This window comes from Hippocampus guttulatus, chromosome 3 (genome assembly GCF_054856545.1).
Source record: "Hippocampus guttulatus isolate MCC_2025c chromosome 3, RoL_Hgut_1.0, whole genome shotgun sequence".
In the NCBI taxonomy this organism is placed as follows: domain Eukaryota; kingdom Metazoa; phylum Chordata; class Actinopteri; order Syngnathiformes; family Syngnathidae; genus Hippocampus; species Hippocampus guttulatus.
The window spans coordinates 28,153,445-28,176,351 of NC_141263.1; the positions used below are offsets into that span (position 1 = coordinate 28,153,445).

The 22,907-nt window shown below is 46.5% G+C and overlaps 2 protein-coding genes across 2 annotated transcripts in view; both read left to right on the forward strand.

The window, feature by feature from the left end:
- The window catches only part of LOC147208109 (major histocompatibility complex class I-related protein 1-like), a 44,742-nt gene that overhangs the window by 17,058 nt on the left and 4,777 nt on the right, over positions 1-22,907 (forward strand). The window lies entirely within an intron of this gene.
- The window catches only part of LOC147208110 (neural-cadherin), a 174,243-nt gene continuing 152,427 nt past the window's right edge, over positions 1,092-22,907 (forward strand). The window contains exon 1 of the mRNA XM_086107945.1: positions 1,092-2,422. Within this exon, the coding sequence (XP_085964071.1) occupies positions 1,411-2,422 (1,012 nt within the window). The 5' untranslated portion in view covers positions 1,092-1,410. The remainder of the gene's footprint in view (positions 2,423-22,907) is intronic.

Here is a 22,907-nt window from a genome sequence, read left to right on the forward strand (position 1 = left end):
CCAAACAATAATTTTATACCCTACACCAGGGGTGTCCAAAGTCGGTCCTGGAGGGCCGCCGTCCTGCCTGTTTTCCAGCTGTAACACACCTGATTCAAATGATCAGCTCATCAACCAGCTCTGGTGCAGCATTGGAACAATCCTGATGATGTGAATCAGGTGTGTGACTTTTGGACACCCCTGCCCTACACTGAAAACGGTGGGTAGAATTTGCTCAATATTATTTTTCCAAATAGATTGGACCAAATCAAATCATTTGGATCCAGATTCCAGCTTTCAGGTAGATGATACACCTGCTGAGAAAAAAAATGGATCTGGTTCCAGATGATGTTGTTCAGTGCATCAACTTGACAATATAAAAATTCCCCATAAAATTGCTCTGTTTTACATTTACGAGAACATTTCCACCACTTGACAATCACTCCTGCAAGTCTAATTTTCCTCACTCCGCACACACTCGCGCGCGTGCGCCAGCCAGCAGCGGTCGGAGGCACTTTAGCGGATCGATTTGTGAATTATTTTAATCCACTCAAGTGACGTGTTATTGGGGACAAGAGTGGTGTGATGTGTGTGCAGGGCCGCGCATTGATCAGCGTGACAAAGGGCTCGGGTTGGAGAAACCTCCCCCCCATGACCCACCCGCGCGTATATACGCGTGAACATCCATCCATCCATTTTCCGAACCGCTTGATCCTCACTAGGGTCGCGGGGGGTGCTGGAGCCTATCCCAGCCGTCTTCGGGCAGTAGGCGGGGGACACCCTGAATCAGTCGCCAGCCAATCGCAGGGCACACAGAGACGAACAACCATCCACGCCCACACTCACACTCACACCTAGGGACAATTTAGAGCATCCAATCAACCTGCCAAGCATGTTTTTGGAATGTGGGAGGAAACCGGAGCACCCGGAGAAAACCCACGCAGGCCCGGGGAGAACATGCAAACTCCACACAGGGAGGCCGGAGCTGGAATCGAACCCGGTACCTCTGCACTGTGAAGCCGACGTGCTAACCACTGGACTACCGGGCCGCCCTACGCGTGAACATACGAATTCAAAAAGGAATACAGATCCGACAAACATGTCAACGTGACACCTGTGAGGCGGAGTACAGGGAAGATGCGGCGAGAGGAGCTGTGCGCGCCCCCGTGATGTAAGAAGCCCCCCTTTCCGCCCTCGGGGGCGCGCGCCGGTGAGAGAGCGCGGAAGAAGAGCAGGAGGCGGACGCAAAGTTCTCCCGAGCAGAACAGAAGCCTCCTCGAGCGCGCCGTCTCTTCGCTCCGCTCTTTGATCGGTATTTGGTCCATTTGGACGTCGGAGGATTTGCGGCGGAAGTGTCCCGGGAGGCGTGCGACGAGTGCACCCATGGGTGCCTCGGCAGATTTGGCGCTCCGGTGGTGAAAGGTGCTCGTCATGATTTGGGTAAGCCTTTTGCCGCTTTTGCTGTCGTGCGCGCTCGCCAACCGGACCGCGGAGCCGGCGCCGGTGCCCTTCTTCCACGGCCATGTGTTTGAGAACGCGTCGCCGGGCTCCCGGGTCAACGGGCTGAGCGTGCCGCTGCGGAGGCTGAACGCGCAGCGGCCGTGCGGCGGCGGTGACGGCGGCGCATCGGAGCTCGTTCCGCAGCCGCGCTGGAGGCTGCTGGGAGACGGCGGCGACAAGTTCCGCGTCCTGGCGCACCACAACCGGGGTCACATCCTGCTGAGGACGTGCGGCGTTCTGGACCGCGAGGAGCGGGCTGAGTACGAGCTGGGGGTCGGCGTGTGCTGCGGCGGGTCGTGCGCGGAGGTGGCCTCCGTCAAAGTGGACGTGCTGGACATCAACGACCACCGGCCAGCCTTCCGGGACGCCGACGTGAGGCTCAGCCTGGACGACGCCACCCCGCTGCGCACGGTTGTCTACACGGTGACGGCGCGGGACGGGGACAGCGGCAAGAACGCGGAGCTCTTCTACTTCGCGAAGCCCAAGAACGGCACCTTCTACGTGGTGCCCAAAAGCGGCGACATCCTCCTGGTGGACTCCATCCTGGGCCGGGACGGGCCCATCAAGTTCGCCGTATTCGCCCGGGACCGAGGCTGGCCACCCCGCACCAGCGACGCCATCGGCGTGGAAGTCAGCCCGCGCCGGTGGCTGCGTGGCGCCCGTCAAAACGCCCCCGCCCGGACGCCCAGATCCGTCCAAGACGCCGACGACGGCAACCCGCTTTTCATCAACGTGTCCGAGGACGCGGGCATCGGCTCGGTGGTGATGAATCTGAACCCGGTGCGCTTCCAGGCGGCCGCGTTCGAGCTGGTGGAGCCCGACGACGCGGAGAGCTCGCCGGTCAGCGTGGGCAGGGACACGGGCGAGATTGTCATCGCGCGCCGGCTGGACCGAGAGACGGAGCCGCTGGTGGAGATCGGCGTCAGGGTGCACGACAAACGAGGTGGGAGCTCGAGGGTGCGTGCGCCTGAAGGGGCGTATAGCGCGCGCGCTCGTGTGTGTGTGTGTGTGTGTGTGTGTGTGTGTGTGTGCGCGCTCGTGCGCGAGGACCCCCGCCCCCACTCCGCTCCCCCACCTACACTTTCCAAAATAGGCACACAAACATACACTTTTACACTTGAACAGCTGACACATTAAACCACATTTCGATTTCCTTTTAACACGAACATGCATTTCAAAGATCACAACTTTTCAGGAAATTTGGGGACTTATTGATGATCCATGGGTGAGCTGAACCTTCCCGACCTTCCGAATGTCCCCTTTCTGCCTTCAATCCACCCACACTTTTCCAGCCAAGAAACAAATCGATTCCTTTTCGAATGATCCTCTTGGACGTTTTTTTCACAGATCACAGAAATGATATATTTTGGTCATAAATGATCACAGACAGACTGTCGTGATGTAAGGTTCTGATTTAAAAAAAATTTGGACCCTGCACTCTTCCAATTTGAGGAATGACTGAATTCATGTTTTGATTTAAAGCATGTCAGTAAACAGGCCAAAATGTTGAGCGCTTTTTGTAAGCACGCTGATGTCCGCATATAAAACTGATCATTTGCTGGCATGGCGGTGCAATATTTACATTTTAGAGGCCCAATTGGGAGGCTTTGGGCTTTCTTTTAAATTGTAAAAATGGCTCTAAACCTTTCCTATTGCATTTAATTTTGTGTGCAAGAAAATAGATGGCAAGGATGACATTTTACTGTTTTTTTTTTCTCTGAGTGTGTGTGTGTGTGTGTGTGTGTCTGTTGATTGTCATTGTGCATTCATCTGGCACCGAAATGCTTCGAGTCATTGTTTTACTCAACCGGAGTTTGACAATTTTGCTATTTAGTTTCTTCTGCTGTGACGAAGAGGTAGCAATTGAATGCCAGATGATCATTTGCTCTGGAAAGTTGTGCACCCCCCCCCCCCACCACTTCTGAAATGCCTATGTACCCTGTGTGTATCCCTAATGTGTGCACAATGGATGCGTAAAAAATGATCTTGTGATTTTTGTGCCGAATGCTGCACGAGTGATTCTATCAACATATTTTCAACCCGTCACGTTGAATTCTTTAGAGAAGAAACACTTGGATTAATAAGATCATTCCTCGTATGTAAGTGCATATTTGATGGGTGGGGGTTGGGGCGTTGCATTGGAGTTCATTCTGCGGGGAATTTGTCCAGGGGAAAAAAGGAAAAGTTTTGGAGTTTATGAAAAGACTCCCTCCAACAATGCAGCCTCCGCTGAGACTTCTTTGTGTTGCATTTTGAAATACGAGCGTAGAAGTTGGATGTTCCGTGTATTATTGCTTTGTTGTTTTCCTTTGGCAACTGGGAAATGAAAAAGTGATTCATCATTTATCCGTTTCTAAGTCTAATGGGCCAAGAAGGAAGATCAGTCAAAATCTAGCATGGCGTTGTTTGGTGGCTGATGGTCGGGTCCAGATGGATGTGGCGCGTAGCAAGCTAACATCCGCTATCTTTGCTAAGACTTGTTCACAAAAGTGCAGCTCCCGTAACACGACCAGTTATGAATTCTATCTTAAAATACAAACTGTCCTCGACGGATTTGTTCTAAATGTCATGCCCGTAAAAGTTAAATGCTTTTGATTGAATATTTAAAATTAATTGTTCTGTACTTAAATTATACCAAAAACTGAAATAAGATTAAGATATCCCTTATTTGTCCCACAATGGGGAAATTTACAGTCTACAGCAGCAAGATTGTGGGTAGAAGAGGAAAGGAAAAAAAAACAGTTTTTTATTTTTTGCATTATACAGTTTGAATATTGAATTCAGTGATTCTTTGGCGAAACACTAGAGGGAGCCAGTAAACCACATTTTCAGAATCACGACACATGGAGGGTTGAAAGTTAAATGACTTGATCTATTTTTTTTTTCTTTCCTTCTCAGAATACAAGGTGTCATATTATGAGAAACAAATTGAATTTTTGGACTGGTTGACTTTCTTCCCTTGTTAAACTTTGAATTCAGTATCATATTACAAACAATTCACAGACTTGGGTCAATTTAACACATTTTTGGGTTTCTTTTGCATAAAATGTCGCTTGGTCATGTTGATCCAAGTAATGGGTCGGTACCTTTTTGACCCAAAGATTTTTGATCCGGCTCTTATCGGGGCATCTGCAGTGATTTGCACTCCTGAGTACTTTTCGATACTTGGCATCTTGAGGGCAGTATTCCATTCAACTGTTTCACATAGTTGTCGTCTTATTGGCTCAATATTGACAGCACGATGGTCCAGATGATGCGGTACTGTCGCATGCAGTGATTATTACCATTTGCTTTTGTATTGATGGTTCATCGTGACTAAATGGGCCGCAAATGGACCATCGGCCTCTTTTTGGACTTCGGTGCCATAGAGAACCAAAACAAAAAAAAGAAGGAAAACAGCTCTTGGCTCATGAGGAGTTTGGACTGCGGTGGTTTTGATTTGTGGATGGCGGCGGGTCTCGCCATTCACACTTCTGGGTGCACTTTGCTGTGTGGCACGTCAAGTTCTCGTGAGTGATGGTGGAAATTGGCACCAGTCAAACGCTTTCATTTCTGGAGCTGCCTGACGATAAAGTGTTCCATTCAGACCAGTGTTATTAAGGTTCAGTGAATGCGCCACAATGACCTTCCATCATCTCGCCTTTGAAATCCATATTAAATGTAATGAATTGTGTTTCATTAGCGGTGTGTGGATGTTGAAAGTTCTTAAAATGGAACAGAAGTGGGATGTAGAACATTAGATATGATGCGCAAGTAAGTATGGTGCTGAAGCGATATGTATGACAAAAATTTGCAAATAGTACACAGTAATGCCTGGAGATTTTTTCTTCTTTTTTTTTTTAAAGATACTGTTATCAGTTTAATGCTAACAAAATGGAAAACATCGATGATGGGCTCAATATTAGCTTTGCTAATCGCGGTGCTATCACCCTTTTTGGCAACAGATATTTGAACACAAATGGTGGGGCAGGGCCTGTAGACAATATCACAATACTCACAGGCATAGATTCTTTATCCTCTGCAAAAAAGACTAATGCAGTTTAGAGTCGCTGAAAGTAGCGATGAACTTTATTCATTTATTTGAATAATGAGTATACAGTGGCCAAGGTGGACAGACCAGAAGGAGCAGCACATGACAATGATGATGTACAAGCTGTTTAATTCTTTATAATAACTGTCAGTCCTCTGTTTTATGAATTATAATATTTCTTCAAAAGCACTTGACAAAAAGTCATTGACAAATTTCTCTGTAGTTTCGGCTTCCAGTGTAATTGTTCTTTTTGCTATGCTTGTTGTTGGTGTTCTTGCAGGTATTTATCAATCTTATTATCGTCGATCTGCCACGGCCCTCGATACTCAAATTGAGGGGCCCCGAAGATTAAATCCACATCCACGTGCCACTTCAGGGTCATCTTTTTTTCGTATATGTTTGTTTTTATGCCATGGCCACAGAGTGCATAGAAAGCACATCTGAGCGTCTAATCCGCCGTAATCCGTATACCTAAATACATTTAGATATCGAGCGGAGTATTTGAGGATTACAGCCAGCTGTGTGTCCTAAATTTGAGCATAAACAGCGGGAGAGCGACCCTCCGGCCTTTCGGTCCTCCGATGCTAAGAGGGGGCGCTCTGTCCTCGGGTGGGAGGCGCGCTACACGTCCGTTTAATCTGTTTGAAGAGTTTAGCCGCGACCTCCCTCCATCTGCTCGCATTATCTCAGTAATCCCGTCTCACCCCCATCCTTTTTGACACCCACCCCTTCTCCTGGTATGTCCCTGCCCTCCCCCCCATCCCTTCCTGTCATTTTCACTTTCACTACAGGGATTTAGTAGTATCCTGCTTTAACACAATAGCAGTGAATACTTTTTTGTTTGGTGAGTGAGAGAGTGAATGAGTGTGGGTGTGTGTAGCAGGCCAAACCACTCGATTAAAAGCCCCGACTGATGACCTTTCGGCAGTCCTCACTCTTAAAGCAGAAGTGAGCTTTGACTACGTACTCACGCACTGCTCGAGCTGGCATGCGCCACATGAGTCCCATTTCAAGTTGGCATGATCTTAAGGTAGCGCACAACGTTAGCACACTTACCCTTTGAAATTGCAGAGGTGCGATGACATGCGATGTAGACATGCCAGCACGGAACATGGAAGTGCAGCGTGCAGCGAGACCGAGCCGCGGCGTACGGAAGTAACCGCGGCCAGCTGGGGACACAGGGACGTGGCGCCCGACCTGGGTCTTATCTATGACAACTGAGATGAACGTCATGCTCATCTAAAGCCAGACATCGCTCGCAATATATTTTTATCCTCCAAATTTTTAAAACACATCACCTTTTTTTTGTCTTCAAGGACATTCATGCCGTGAGCTCTCACTGTGTCTGATTCCCTGTTTTGACCCCAGATGCAGTGGAAAATGACGCGTGCACACCTGTGACAACCAGCAGCAATCTCGTTGGTCCGCTGCTTGACCTTTTCCAATTCCTGTCAAGTGAGCCGTTGCAAATGTCTCCACTGGTGTTAAAGGCCACACAAGTTGTTGAGGAGGAAGAAGAAAAGACGGAGCGAGAAACGGTGTGAATGTTATATTTTGGGGTGGCTGCGCCATCTCTGCGGGGATGACACGCTAAAAAATGCACAGCTGCTTTGCGAATTCATTTGCTGAGTCGTTGTGGATTTTGAGCGTATTTGGTTGCTTCAACTTCAAGGGTGGTAACTACACTGATAACCCGGTAGCCCATTTCTCGCTTGGTTTATGAGTCTAAACCGGACCTTTTTCAAACCAAAGCAACACATTGCCTGTCATGATGGACATGCCTGATTTCTTGTTGCTCGGGGGAGGGGGCTTAATTTTCAAAAGTGACAACTTATTTGGCCGATGAATAACGACAAAGACATGAAACGATTTCTTCGGGGCTATGGCACCCGCAGCCTTGGAGCGTAATTATTAATGGTGAACAGAGAGCAAGCCATACAATGCATCGCAGTCGTGCTCACGACCTGGACTGTTGCCAATGATTTGCTCCTGCTGACCGTAGCATAACAAGCAGCAGTGTTGTAACATTTTTTTTGCAGAGATTGTGTTGCGTGACCTGCAGGCTGTTTGCGCAGCAGATGGTCAGAAAAGGCAAAGATGGATGATTTAATAGTCCGGCGCTGCGCGCGAAGCAAATCGCTATGCTCCACAAAGCGGCAAAGAGCTCGTAAGTCTGCCCAGCGCTTATCTCGGCCCGATAAAAACACAACAAAATAACACAAAGTTGATAAAAGTGGTTGGAGGCGTATTATTATTATTATTTTTTTTCAACACACGAGGGGGGGGGGGTGTTGCTCTCATGCCTAGTTAAAACTTAAGTTGAATAACTTTTTTTTTTTTTTTTGACAAAGTAAAGCAGGTGAAGCAGTTGTTCTACTTTTACCAAGTTAGCTAGCTAGGCAAGTTCAATTTCGAAAATAATAAAACAGCCGAGTTTAATTGTTACCGAAGTCCCCCCAAAACACCCACCCACAAACAAAACAGCCACAGCGTCCTTTGGTCTCACGTGACGTCATGAAAACATTTCCTGCCTCAACTTTTTCTTGCAGCCTTTTGGTCACGTTCAGCACTGCACAACCTTTTCTTATCGTCAGTGAGCACATTATGAGGTGCGCCGAACTATTCCTTCTCATTTCTCATGCTTTTTTGATGAGGAAGTTGGCCGGAAAACAAGCCCCTGACCAATTGGACTGAAAGCTCTGCATTGTGCATGCCAAGCCAGCAGTTGGCCACGTCATCAAAGCGCTCTCTTTTTAAACAAGTGATTGATAATGGCAGTGACCAAAAACGTTCACTTTGAGATCCCATTATCAATTTTTTTTAAAAATACGCTCTGAAACGCTGTGATGTAAACTGAGCTACTCACCGACATCATTTTATGTTATACCAACACTTAGTAATGTATGAATTTATACGGTGTGTGTGTGTGTGTGTATGTATCTTTGTGTGTGTGTATTCATACAGAAGTGAATGTGAAGAGCAGCAGGAATAGTCAGCAACGTTGTCTGCAAATAAAACAGAATGAAATAGCCAGCAGCACTATTCAACATGAATGAAATTCTAAACTACGACCGTATTTTGTAATATGCAAAATGCATATGAAGTTACAAAGTAACGCAGCAAGAATAGTCAGCCTCATTGTCTCTAGCAAAAAAACAACAACAACAACAAAAAAAATGTTACGTGCATCGGTAGTCTTGAATTAAACGGCAGCAATAGTGCTCCACATGGACAAGTTAGAGAAACTCTTTGCTAATATACATACGGGATATGCAGATGTGAAGAGCAGCAGCGAGAATAGTCAGCAGCGTTGTAAAAATCAATGCGTATCAGTCTGCAATTAAAAACGGGCAGTGTTAAGCAAACATGACAAAATACTATCGAAACGGAAAACTTTTCTTTGCCAACTCTGGATAGATCGACGTGATGAAAAGCAGCAAGATTTAGTTGGCGGCGGCGTTATTTGTTGGGAAGTTGTCCATGTGATCATGTGACCAGCTGGCTGTCCTTGTGGTTTCCTCCTTGGAAGGCCCAATTTTAATTGAATTAAAAGACTGGCTCCGTCCTTTAGCTGCTTAACGACGCAGCTGATTTGCAGCCTTTTTCGCCTCCCTCGTCCTCCAGGAACGTGCGACAATAGCGGCGCAGGTTTTTATAGTTGGCGCGGGCTCATAAGAGAGCGACTATGCAATACTTAACTGCAGATTAATTTCAGGAAGATCCATCAGAGGCCATCTTGGTTGATGCTTACGCGCCCATGACTATCGGAAATTCAATTTAGAGGCAATGGCATGCAGTCCGACATGACTGTTTTAACTTTTTTCGTATCGATTCCTCCCCAGTCCCCCTTACAGTGGAGGTATTTGTCATGTTGACAATAACGCGGCGAGTCGGAGGAGAAGCAGGCCACTAAAATGTGAATAAAATGCAAGTAATGGAAGCCCAATGGAATCTGGAGCTCGCAGTGTTCCAGTCTTAAAGCTGCACTGTTAGCACTTCCACTGCTCTGACGGTGCATACGGGAAAATAAAATCAGTGGTGTAGAGAAAGTGAATGCATAATAAACATGGCCACCGGCACTGAAAAGCTATAGCATTAATTTATGTGCACGGTGTATCTTTATGTACTGGTGGTGGGCAAGCCTCTCAAACGGTCACATTCTTTGTCAACAGAGAATAGGAATGAGAGCATCATAGACTACGCCGTGGTTCGAATCTGGCTTTAATTTGCAGCCACGCTCTTCCCACGCGCAGTGACCGATTTACAGAACAATAATTTGGTCGCAATTGGACGGACGGAATCTCGAGCAACTGTTGTCGGAAGGACCCTAGGAAACAGTCGACGTGGCCCCCCAAGTGGCCATTTCAAACCAAGAGCCCACCTTGTTTGTGTCTCTTGGATTCTTGCAACGTTTTGGTGGCTGTACGAATGACAGGAACATCTTCCAAGTTTGATGCTGGTGAAAGTAATTTGCTTTGGGCCAGTACCCCCCCCTCCAAATTGCAGGGGGCAAGAATCCCTGCAAGCTGTGAAAATAGTGACTTTCAACCAAAATGGTCTACTACCTGTCTTCTCAAGCATGAAGTCTTCAGACTTTTTTGTTGTTGTTGGTCCACTCATCATAGACATGCTGACAAAAAATTCCCCGTACATTAAAACAAAATCCAGAGACAAAGATCTCTGGATGTGACCTAAAATGGCTGCTTTACAACAAAATGACTTCCCTTCTGTATCTTTCTGAGCATGCCGTCTTGAGACAATTTATTTTTTTGAGGGGGGGGGGAGGGGTATACTTATGTGAGACATGCCTACCAAATTTGATTTTTATAGATGAAAATGGCTTTGGGGAGCTTGCTTTTTCACAGGGAGCACGGATCCCCGGAAAGCAATTGGGTAATGGCCACTTTAAAGTGCAACTGCCTACTTCCTGGTGTCTTTTCAAGCCCTGCTCCTTTTTTTTCTAGGTCTGTTTATGATGTACATGCCTTCCAAATTTCATCTTTCCAAGTGAAACTGGCTTTGGGGGCTGCATTTTCATCAAAAATTCCAAGTAGGTGAAGGACCCCTGAAAATGTTGTTTTTAAAATGGCCACTCCAAACCAAAACTTTTCAAGCATGGCTTCATTTTGTTGCACATCTCCATCGACATGCCAACAAAATGTCATTTCCCTACTTTGTAAGTGAAACTGACTTCAGGAGCTGGATTAAAAAAAAACAACAACAAAAAACCGAAACACAATGTCATGGCAACATGAATGATTGTTGTTGTTTTTTTCTCTCCTGCCTCACCGGCGTGTGTACATTCAATAATGACTACTAATGAGGGCCTTTTGAGGGATTAAGATATTCATCAAGTTAATCGCGTGACTGGCCCTTACTTAACGGCAATTAATGAACATTCTTCCCCTGCGTGTCGCAAAGGCCCGATCCGAGTGCTTAATACACTTATCAACACGCGGCAAATATGTGGCTACACGGTGAAGAATGCTTATTAGAGGCGCGAAAACATTCCTCTGTCCGCTGATATTCCAGCAGTGTCAATGGGAGATTCGTGTGTCTCATTGGAGCAACTAAACCTTCCGCTTCCCAATATGGGCACGTAAGGAAGGGCACATTCATAAATGTCAAAATGAACACAAACCTTACATCTTCCCAATCAATTAAAACAAAAAAAAAATCAAAGCATAAGTTATAGATGCTTGCTTTTAAAGTATTTGGAATGTCATTGTCTTAAGATCATGAACTCAAACTGAAGAACATTTCCTTTATGATATGGAGAGAAAAAAAATCTATTTAATATAATCGTGGAAATAAGACTTTGTCCATACCTACCACCATGAAATGAATTTGTTGAAATCGAACATTTTTTTTGGAAGATAAACTGCTGTTTGTAGTCTTGAAACCATAATTTGAACCCCTAATGGTGGCCTGCAACCTGACCTTGAGAGCCCTGTGCCCCCTCGGAACCCTAACCCAGGCTTCAAATTGCCCCCCTAACCTATTTTTATGGCCTAACTGCATCTTGAGACCCGAATCTTGGCAGTCAGACTGCCTTTGCTCCCCTAACTCTGGCTTGACACCCTACTTGGACCCCTTCACTGCGCATGCATGCCAAATCTCCCCACTGGATAAGGCAAAATGTTGATTGCATGCGAATATGAAAGGTGTCGCGTGGGTTTTCCTGTGTTGTGTTTGCCGCACTCTTAGGAGGCCATTGTGCGGCTTGCTGCTGAATGATTGATTCCCCCGCCCGAATCGGAGGAAGTCAGTTCATCAGATTAAAGGCGGACAAGTTGGGAATTAAAGATTTGATTGCGCACGCACGCACACACACACACACACACGGATCTTTGTTGTCCGCCCGCCACTGCTGCAGCAGCCGCTGTCGAGTGAATCCCTAATTTTGACTTGGAACCCCAATTTGAGACCACTACTCTGTCTGAATCCCAAAGTACTTGTGCTAGTTCTAAAAAAGGCGGTATCAGTCTGTCTAGAAGGAGAATTCACAGCAAGGATTTTCTTTAGCGCCGTGCTCTTCGTGTCGAAGCATTTTCTTCTGATTTAAGATGGAATTTGCTGCCATTTTGTCCCGTACTGCCTTCGGGCTCGCATTGTGTAAAACCCAGAAAACGGGTGAGCGACGACGCTTGCAATGCGAGCCCGAGGGCACTTGGACATCAATTTTAGCTGGCGGCAGAGGGCGCTAGAAGACAAAACGGCAGTGCGCTGAGGTGGATGGGAAAAAAAGATGGATTCGTCTGCTCATCCTTCTTCCACAAACGCGATATTAATCAGAACGCCGTGTTTACACGAGCGGGGGCACGGAGAACACATTATCGGGGAGACATTTGTTCACGTGGCTTCGCCTTTACAGTAAATCACAAACAATGACTCGAAGCCCACAACACACACTCAGGAACAGACTGATGCTCGTGATCTCTCATGCACCCACCGGCGCCGCGGCCACAGCCGCAGTCACTATCGCAAGAAAAAGGTCTGGCATCCGCATTATTTTCTCATCATCCGTCGGCATGAAACGGTTTTGACACCGAGGCGGACGGGAGCGCACGCGAGAGGCGGGAGTACATCCGCATGCCACTTCCATCAGACCCAGACAACAGAAGCACTTTAATGTTCCGTCAATGTAAAAAAAAAAAAAAACCCAAACAAACCCAAACAACATGCATCAAGGTAAAACGGCGCCACCGTCAGATAACAAAAGCTCCGTCCGTCCAATAATGCAAAATGCAGGTAAGAGACGGAGGACATTTGATACGTGCTGCTCGTGTGCTGTCGTTTCCTTGAGTGCGGCGAAGCTTTCGCACTCCTCCAAAGTGTTACCACCAAGACGTTCATAGCACTCACTTTGCTTGCCCTTCCCTGACCAGCGATCCAAGCGCTGTACTGTGTTGCTACGCTGTCTTGGGGTCAAAAGTCTTGGCACGGTTCCATTGTTCGCAAACCCCACCCCTTGCCGCAAACCCCACTTGGATCATATAACATGGCGTGAAAGCCTTTCTTAAGACCCCAATCTTATCTTGAAACCCCAATTGCTAGCCCAGCCGTCACTTGCAACCAAATTTGGATCTGAAACCTTAACCCTGATTTCAAGCCATAATTACAAAACCTAACACTGGCTTGAAAGCTTCCTTTGAATCCCTGACCCTGAAAAAAGCCCCCTACTTTAAGATTGTTTTGAACCCCAAAAAAGCCGAACCCAAAACGTCAACCCCTCTTTTTTTTTTTTTTTTTGCCAGGGTCGAACACAACCAGTGCTCTGTGTTTCACAGCATCAGTATATTCATTTTAGGAGACTTTGCTCCACAGTGTTTTGCCTATATTTGTCATAACGACAGGAGCACAAAAGAAAGCTTAAATGGAAGCCTAGCACCAGTTTGAACTCGGGAGCAACGGTGGGGGGGGGGGGGCCTTCACTCGGTTAAAAAGCATTTTCACCTCGCACAACCCGAGCTGCATTCATGGAGCTCTTGTCAGGAAGGTCTTCTGGATCTTTCTCTTCCTCTTCTTCTGCCTGACTCAAAGGCTTCATGCAAACAAGCAAACAAAGAACACATCGTGTTGAACGTTTCACTGAGCAAGTGAACGTGAAGCGCTCGTCCGAAATGATGGATGCTAAGTGTGAGCTTCTACGGTGCCTGTGTGGGGATTGACGAATGATATTTAGATGATATCGTACCCTATATAGTGAGTCGGCCATTTTGTTGTGAGCCTGCAGTGCGTCCGTTACTGTCAAACTAAACGGCGATTTGGACGTTGTTAATTTAAAGCAACCAGGAAGTGTAACTTGGTCTTCGCAAAGTCCCTGAGCTCATGCTATTGGACGGCGCAAAGCACGATAGGGAGGCAAACAAATAGCTTTTACAGTATGTGGTGCCACTATTCCACTTTTGAACACAAATGGTGCAAAAACATGTGAAAGTGTACTTCCTATAAATTCTCCTTCGACGTATCACTTCATCGAACGAGACTTTGTGCAAGACTGTATCGTTCCGCCGGTGGCCAAGTTGCGCACATTCGAAGGGGCTGCAATGAATGACACTGACAAAAAAAAAAGAAACGCTTACTCGAAGCCCTGCTGCTTATTTGAAACCCTAACCCTGGCCTGAAGCCCTACTTTTAACTCCTTAACGTTGTCTTATTTGCATAATTTGAAAGCCTAATGAGCCACTAGTGGCTAGTTTGCAAACAAACGTCGGCTGCAAGTGACACCGTCCCTCGGCGTGGAAGTATCTGCACATATTTCCCAACCGTCGAGTACGTGTGTGTGTGTGTGTGCGTGCGCAGGCATGCACTCCATTTGAATTATCCAAAGAAAGCAAAGCCCATTAGCGCGGCGAGCATGTCAGCCTGCACTGCATCATCATTGTGCGCTAATTAGAGATGCAAATAAAGCCTGAAGGTGTCATACAAGACACAGTCCCACTTTAGCACGTAAACAATTCATTGTGTGCGTGTACTCTTCGGGGGTGTGCGTGGGCGTGCGCATGTGCGCTATGATAACGAGAGCGCATGCTGTGAGTTGTAATCCGCTAGCGCATTGGATTGAACGGAGTGTGCGAGATTAGCGGCGCAACGCAACATGCTCTTAATTAGCGCTCACTGTGCAGGAAGAGACGCCTAACGAGGGGGGGGGGGTCTTTTAATTGCATCCGTTTCACACGTACTGTATGTAGCTTTGCATGACAACTTTTGCTGAATTGCTGTTTTACCCAAGTATTTATTTATTGATTTATTTTTTGACTATCCGTACAGCCAAGTGTGAATTTATAATTGCTTGCGTCGTGTGCCGTACCACTTTGGGCCACAACATGCTGGGCGAGGGCCACTGTTGGTTAAAAATGACGAAATTCATAGAAATTGCTGATCGAGAACAAATACTACATGTCAGGGAAAGCCGACGAGAACATCTTTTCATATTTTTCGGTAGATATTCTGATGCCAAATTTTGGTCTCCGCACGTCCTCGCTTGAAACCCTTCTTTGGAACCCTAAAACGGTCCTAAAACCCAACTTTGAAATCCTAACCCTTGTTGGAAACACTCATTTGAAACCCTAAAACCTGTTCAGAACTCTAATTTGAACCCCCAGCTACTGTTTGTCACCCTAACCCTGCCTTGGAACCTTAACACTGGCTTCTTAACTGTCGCACTAAAAAACACAATGTGATGATTTGAACGATCATTATTGTCAGAAAAATGTCTGCGGTCTTTTCTGCTGATCTGTAATTGTGAATGCCCTGCGGGTTGTCACGGTAACCGAGTGACAAGATGCCTTCATCTTTCGGTAATTAGCTTGTTTGGCCTGGGCGGCGTCCGCTCATGCTATCTGTTGCTAATAGGCCAGCTCCATCAAAGAGACAAATGAAAGGCAAGACGCTGACCTTTCCTCAAAACGCTCGCCTCGCTCCTTCTTCTTCTTCTTCTTTTCCTTTCCCAGCCGGACACTCGTGCGTTCATCCATGTTCTTACGAGCAGTTGCAGCGCCCCGACCCCCCACTGCCTTGGATTAGACGTGAGTTAGCGGCTCGATGAACTTCCGCAACGTCGTTTATCAGTTTGACGCCTGACCATCCCGCTCGGTTTTCTACGCTGACAAATAAGTATGGAAAGACATTCCGTAATCTGTAAGGGTGTCGTTGTGCGGTAGTACCACCCGATGACAGCTGTGAGACAATGTGCAAAGTGTCAAGCAGCGCTAAAGTGATCAGTGGTAGAATACAATCCTATAAGAGTTGTGAAGTTGGTGCAGATGATTGTTGCACCATCTTAAAAGTGACTAGCCGCATTATTTGTAGAGCAAGTTGAAGGGTGCAATTGTGCTGAAGTCCTTGAGCCCTTTAAAATGTCTGCTGCTGTGGAATTGAGATGGTTCAAGTACAAAGCCGGAGCTACAGTGATTATTGCGGTCATGCTGTTCCACAGGGGTGTGCAAAATTGCAAAGAGCTACTGTGCAGGTAGATTTGGGTTACTGTTGCTAACCGGACTCCCTCAGAAGAGCATCAAACAGCTGCAGCACCTTCAGAACGCTGCAACTCCGGTATGACCAGAACAACGAGATCAAAACACCTGCGTCAAGTCCGAAAGGCTTTTCAGCCGTAGAATCGACTATACAGTTCGGCTACTAGACTACGAATCAGTCAACGGTTTGGGTCCTGAATCCATCCATCCATTTTCCGAACCGCTTGATCCTCACTAGGGTCGCGGGGGGTGCTGGAGCCTATCCCAGCCGTCTTCGGGCAGTAGGCGGGGGACACCCTGAATCAGTTGCCAGCCAATCGCAGGGGTCCTGAATAAATCGACGAAATGCCGATTGAACACAAGCCCGGTCGGGCTTTGAGACCTGAGGAAGTTGATGAATGGATCCCAAAGCTTAACGCAAACAAGGTGAAGCTGCACTTAGCTGTTGTGCCGCATACAAATGGGATAGCTGCAAACAGAAGTGAAGTCAGCCGCGAGTAATTTCTTTTCGCCCAAGTTCGAAAACGCTCCTGTAACTTACTACTTATTTCATCATTTTGCTGTGGTATGTACTTTGAATTTTGCGAGGCACATTGAGTTACCTTGTGTCTAAAATGAGCAAGAGAAGTAAAGCTGCCTTCCTTTGCCTGCCTAATGCAAGCATCAATAAAGGTAGCTCTGTAATTGCAGACAGCGACCTGTGCATTCATTCACATGCGTGCATACGGGCAACCCACTGCCGGTGTGTTGACAGACCGCCGTGTTTGCGCGCTTCATTCACACGCAGACTTAATGGAAGCATGTTGGTCAATTCACAGACGAACGGGCTCATCGGGTCAGCAAGCCAATGCAAAAAGCTTGAAGAAATAAAGAGAAGACGCCGATGGCCGCGTCTCACCGACGAACGAACGGGCGATCTCACCCGATTGCCGCGTGCTTCCAAAACTCCGCTCGTCCGACGCCGCTCCAGCTGTGGCGACAGCTGTCGGCGAGTGTGATTACTTGATGACTCAAATGACTTGATTTCTCGGTTGAAACGTCGGCGGGGCCCTCACAGGAGAGCAAAATTGTTTACTCGCAAGAGACGTCGATTGCTGTTGCAGCCGTCGCATTTAATTGCTGCCTCCCCTCGCTCGGGCGGCGGAAATTAATGTGCTGTCTTTGCTGCTTTCGTGGATGAAACAAACACGGGGCCCCTATCTGTAGCGACGTTAATATGAGCTGACAAAGGTCCGGCGTTATTGCACCAGTACGGTATTGTTACATTCGCACTAGAATTCATTTTTTCTTTTTAAGAACACGCCGTTTCAGGAATCTTCACTTTGGCTGCTAGAATTACATAACCTCACAAAATACCAATCGCGTGTCTCTAACTGCGCAGCTCTCGTCCTTTCCCATTGGCGCGCATTCAAGGTTTTTCGAAATAACCCACTGAAATGAAATGAACATTTTTGAAGCAAAGTAAAAAATGACTACAAAAAAGAACTACGGTTTTCATTCATGAAACAAGCTAAAAATAACTGCAGTGGGATGCCCTTCGTCAGTTCATTTCATACGTGAGCTTTCGGGGGTGACAGTAATTTCGGAAAGACTGGAAGAAGGAACGGTGAGGAATTCCGATTGTACTTGACTTTATTATCCGATACATCGTGACCACTGAAAGGAAAAAAAGTCTGTCAAAGTCATCAATTAGACGTTCATAAGAAAGACCCAATGAGGAGAGGAGACGCTCGATTTTGGGAGCAATCTCGCGAGGGGGAACCGTGACTAGCGCTAGCTTTCAGTTCTTTGCACGTCATCTCCCCATTCATTTCTCTTTGGGAGTCTATCCCATGGGTGTGTCCAACCTAGGGAGTGAGGGCAGGACAAATATTCCAGATTTAAAAAAACAACAACAAAAAAACTAATACTAAAGTTAAACAAACGAACCGTTTCCCCCTCAAAAATCTAAACTTGTAAAAACTCCAAAAAAAGGTCTCAAAATAAGATTAACCCCCCCCCCCCCACAAACTCTTGAGAAAAATCCCTCATTTTTGTAACTCCACACAAAAAATGTCGTTCTATCCATTCACATGACTCTCGCTCACACTGTCAACAATGATCTATCCATTGACATACAGTCCTAATAAAGAAATAAACATAAACTCTATTGCATTAAAATAAAAATGTCTTTCCATTCACACACAAACATTAAAATATTTGCATCCACTCACATTAGTCGTGTATACTTAAATCACGCGTGTCCGTTTGCCGGCAGGCGACATAAACAACCGTCTCTCCATTGACGCATCCTTTCAATATGTCCGTCCATCTTAACGAAAGCTGCGTCCGCCCATACGTCTACACTCAAAACGCCAACTCACACCGACATGCTTTTTGCTGACCTCGGCGTCTTTTTATCACTCTTTCCTGAAAATGTAGCTGAAGTCAGCGGGAAAAAAAAAAGTTGAAAGTTCCACTTGCTCATTTGAGAGTGCAAGTACGAAAAAAGACACGCACGCACAGACTAAAAAAACCCTAAACATCTCTTGATCCATCCGGCAGCAGCCCAGACACAAGCGACACTTAATGGCCTTGTACACGGGGATCAATCCCTCCGCGTGTGTGTCTCGCACTTGGGATGATGTGTCGATGCGTTCAAGGGGGGGTACGGGGGGAAGAACATCCAACACTCTCGCCCTCCGGATTGCCTCGTTAAACAACTCTTGTCCACCTGTCACAATCCCCGCAGACCTTTTATCGGACTTCCCACTATCGGGCCGAGTGCCACACTGCATTATGGCAACCGAGGAGCCTTACCGCACCCCTATTCTGCTCTGCAAAGTCCGTCTGGAAATTGCACTCGCTTCTGTGTTGTATTCAGAGCGCAACCGCATTTTGCAGGCCTACTTATCCCGGTCAAATGGAAATTCGGTCGAGCTAAATCCAGCCCACAAAGCCATTTTGACCGAACATAAAAATTCACATTCATCTTGAGTGTCAAAAAGCCATGGTTGAAAATAGACATGAAGTCTGCCTTTTTTTTTTTGTATGTGAGTCAGTCATTTGAGGCGTGCTTTCCAAGAATCCTTGACCCCTGATTTAATCCCCGAAGCTACATGCTATTAGCTACATGTACTATATAGTAGATGTGTCTCTCATGAGTAGACCCGCAAAAAAATTCTTAAGAAACCATGCTCAAAAAGAGACAGGCGACCTGCCATTTTGGTTTGAATTGGCTTTTTAAGATGTCATTTCAAGAACATTTGCCGCTGGATAGAAAAAAAATCTAATAAAAATTGGCAACGTGAAATTTGTCAGCCATGGCTGTCATAAGTAGCTCCACAAAAAAGTCTCAAAAAGGCATTCCTGAAAAGACAGCGGAGGGTGCGCAATTTAGCTTTGAATCTATTTTCGGGGTGCTTCCCAGGAATCCTTGTCATTTTGGCAAAATTCGGCCCTTGAAGCCATTTTCTCTGAGTACCATGAACATTGGCACAAGTGGCTCTCACCAGTAGCCCCACAAAAAAGTCTCAAGAAACCTTACGCGAAAAGACACTTGACTGATGTCCTCCACTCAACTGCGGTACGATTCGAAAAACAATTCCCATTTTGTGTGGGCAGAGCACGGCGGAAAAGTCTCATCTTTATTTTCTTCCCCACTTTGATTGTTTCTTCTGCTGACCGAGTTGAGCAAATAAGAGGAGACAAACCCCAGCATGCAGCTCAACTCTTCTTTTCCTCTTCATCTGTCTTCTGCTTTTTTTTTTCTTCTTTTGTGTGTGTGTGTTCTTTTCCAGCCACATCCGCCACGCTTATTTATTTATGTGTCACCTGAGGGCCCGGCTCGGCCCAGCGGAGCGTGCGCGCATCAACTTAGAAGCACTCGGTCCGTTCGTGGAAAATGAGACGCAAGCACAAGCTTTGCAGAAATGGCCAAAGTCGATCAAAACGCGCGGGCCCTTGTCACAGTCGCATTGCTCCATTAGTCAACTTGAGCTTGCAGTTATTTATGATGCAGTGTGAGCAATGCGCACCACCAATATCTGTCGATTGCCACAGACTGCATCTCTCATTTATCAGTTTGTTTCTATGGTGCAAGCATGCATTTTCCCCAAATTTCCAATTCCTGACCCCTAAAATGGTATTGCAAAACAAAGTGGCAGACTTTCTGTGTCATTTCGGTCCAGGCTTATCAAGACATTTTCTGTGGGGGTGGGGGAGGGGGGGGGTGTTAGGGCGGTCAACTCATGATAGACATCCACCAGATTTCATAAGTGCAACTGGCCAGCGGAAGGATGGCATCAGCAACATGACACTACGGCAGACCCTCGGATTTCGTATTACCCAACAATTTTCTCTTCCTTGAAATGTTGTCCCGCTTTTCATTGGTTTGAAAATGGTTCGTAGCAAACTCATCCAAGTAACTCAGTTCCGTTAAGGCTCTGCCCATTTCTCACTCTTTTGTGTACTACTCGGGAGTGCCCTTGTCCAGGATTATCATCGTTTTAATACACTTGGTTTTTAAATTGCTTTGACTTTTGTTTTTCACATTCAGTGCCGGACTGACGCGAGTGGACTTCATGGGACGGAGTCTTGGGGGGGGGGGGGGGGGGGTAACATGGAGGGAAAACAAAGAAATACATTGTGACCAATTCAATTCAAAAAGAATTATTTGCCCCTGAAGACTCTGGTCAACCGGGCATCTGCCCGCGATACGCGATGGCTAGTCCAGCCCTGGTAAGAGTGCTGTTACAGGTCGCTGCACTTCCTGGTGCGAAGCTTTTTCTTGGCTGCTTGCGTACTTGACTGAGCGACACAATTCACTGATTAGCTGCTGTACCAATTTATTACCAATACGGGGTGTTAACACACCATAACATGCTCAGAGAGACCATGGCCTGGTTTGATTTTTTTGGGTCAATAAAAGGCAAAAAAAAAGTGTATATATATATATATATATATATATATATATATATATATATATATACACATCCATCCATTTTCCGAACCGCTTGATCCTCACTAGGGTCGCGGGGGGTGCTGGAGCCTATCCCAGCCGTCTCCGGGCAGTAGGCGGGGGACACCCTGAATCAGTTGCCAGCCAATCGCAGTGCACACAGAGACGAACAACCATCCACGCCCACACTCACACTCACACCTAGGGACAATTTAGAGCATCCAATCAGCCTGCCATGCATGTTTTTGGAATGTGGGAGGAAACCGGAGCACCCGGAGAAAACCCACGCAGGCCCGGGGAGAACATGCAAACTCCACACAGGGAGGCCGGAGCTGGAATCGAACCCGGTACCTCTGCACTGTGAAGCCGACGTGCTAACCACTGGACTACCGGGCCGCCCTATATATATACAGGTATATATATTTTTTCTGACGTTTTTGAATGTCTTGAATGTATTCATTGGATTTACATTTTTTCCTATTGGAAACATTGCTTTGGTTTTCGTACAATTTGGTTTTAGTCTGACGTTTTGGAAACGACTGAGTCATGGTTATCGAGGTTCCACTGTCATTGGAAGGCAACGTATATTGCGTGACCAAGTGTGCAGTAGACTCCCCACCCCTCCCCTCCACCCACTGTTGTGGCTTATTTCCATTTGTTCTGTGCTCGTGGCCATTTGTCATGAATGACTGGCGACACTCATGATAATGTCAAGTCCGTTGTGAGTGAGCATGTGTACTCTATGGATTATCTCCCCTCGTTCTGTTCGTTTGGAGAGTGCAAGGTGGCAGATAGCATGAGGATGTGGTCAGAGGAGCCCACGGCAGCCTTTCTAGGACTCATCCATTGCCCCGTGTGTATGTGAGGAGGGGGCAAAGGTAAGCAGGCAGGCACGCGCTTTCTGTGCGGAAAGCAGAGATATTTTTAGACGAGACAGAAGCAGACAGAAGTATAAAACACACACATACACAAAAACAAATGGTTGTTTCATTTTTTCTACATAGTGTGACGTGTGAAGCCTTGCCGGGCTTGTCTACAGACCAGAGCAAATTGAAGCTCAGGTGCATTCCTGACATCTTCGTGCCGGGATGAAGCGGCCGCTTGTTCTGGAAGCATTCGGTTGAAGCGCTCCATTTAAAAATGAATCAATAAATCTTTGCCACGCTGCCGGCTGGTGTAAGTCTCGTTTTCTTGAGCAAGCAGATGTCGGCAACAGCTGGCCGCTTTTTTGGACGCCTTTACCAGAAACTTCCCGTTGAACTTTGTTTGGCTGCAAAGTGCGGCGTCGTGTGGATGAACGACGAAACACCGCATGATAACCAGGAAATGCAGTCCGTCCGTCCGTCCTTCCGTTCACCTCAAACAGGGATGCCCGAGTTCCATCACACCTGCTACAAATGGTCATGATCGCTATTAGGCTTCTGCAAAGTTTGCTGATGAGCCGATGATTGAATCGGGTGCGCTGGACGAGGGAGACATCCAAAAATGCTTGTGAGAATACTGTGGGGGAAAAAAAACAATACAAATACAATTGATGCCCTTCGAAGCGCATTGAGACAAATACGTTTTTTTGACGTTGGAACAATGAGAATCAGTTGGAAAAATGTAGACGTGGCATGTATAAGTGTGAGGGAAATTATAATAAGAAGAATAAAGTTGAAGGTATGGAAAAACATTGTGTGAAGGCCTCAGCCAGAGCAGGATTTTTTTTTTGGGGGGGGGTCGGACTGGTCTGAAAATCCAATCCTGTGTTACCCTCACTCTCTCTCTCTCTTTATGTATATGTGTGTACGTGCGTGTGTGTGTATGTACTGTATACGTGTATATACTAATTTACATATACTGCACAGAAATAATATACTTTACTAATACTCTTTTGGTGCCTAAACTTGTCTGACTTTGGAATTGGCGTATTCTCTCCCTCAAAACTGTGCTGAGAACCCACTCCCTCATCTTTATCTTCTCCTCAAAAGCTATGCTG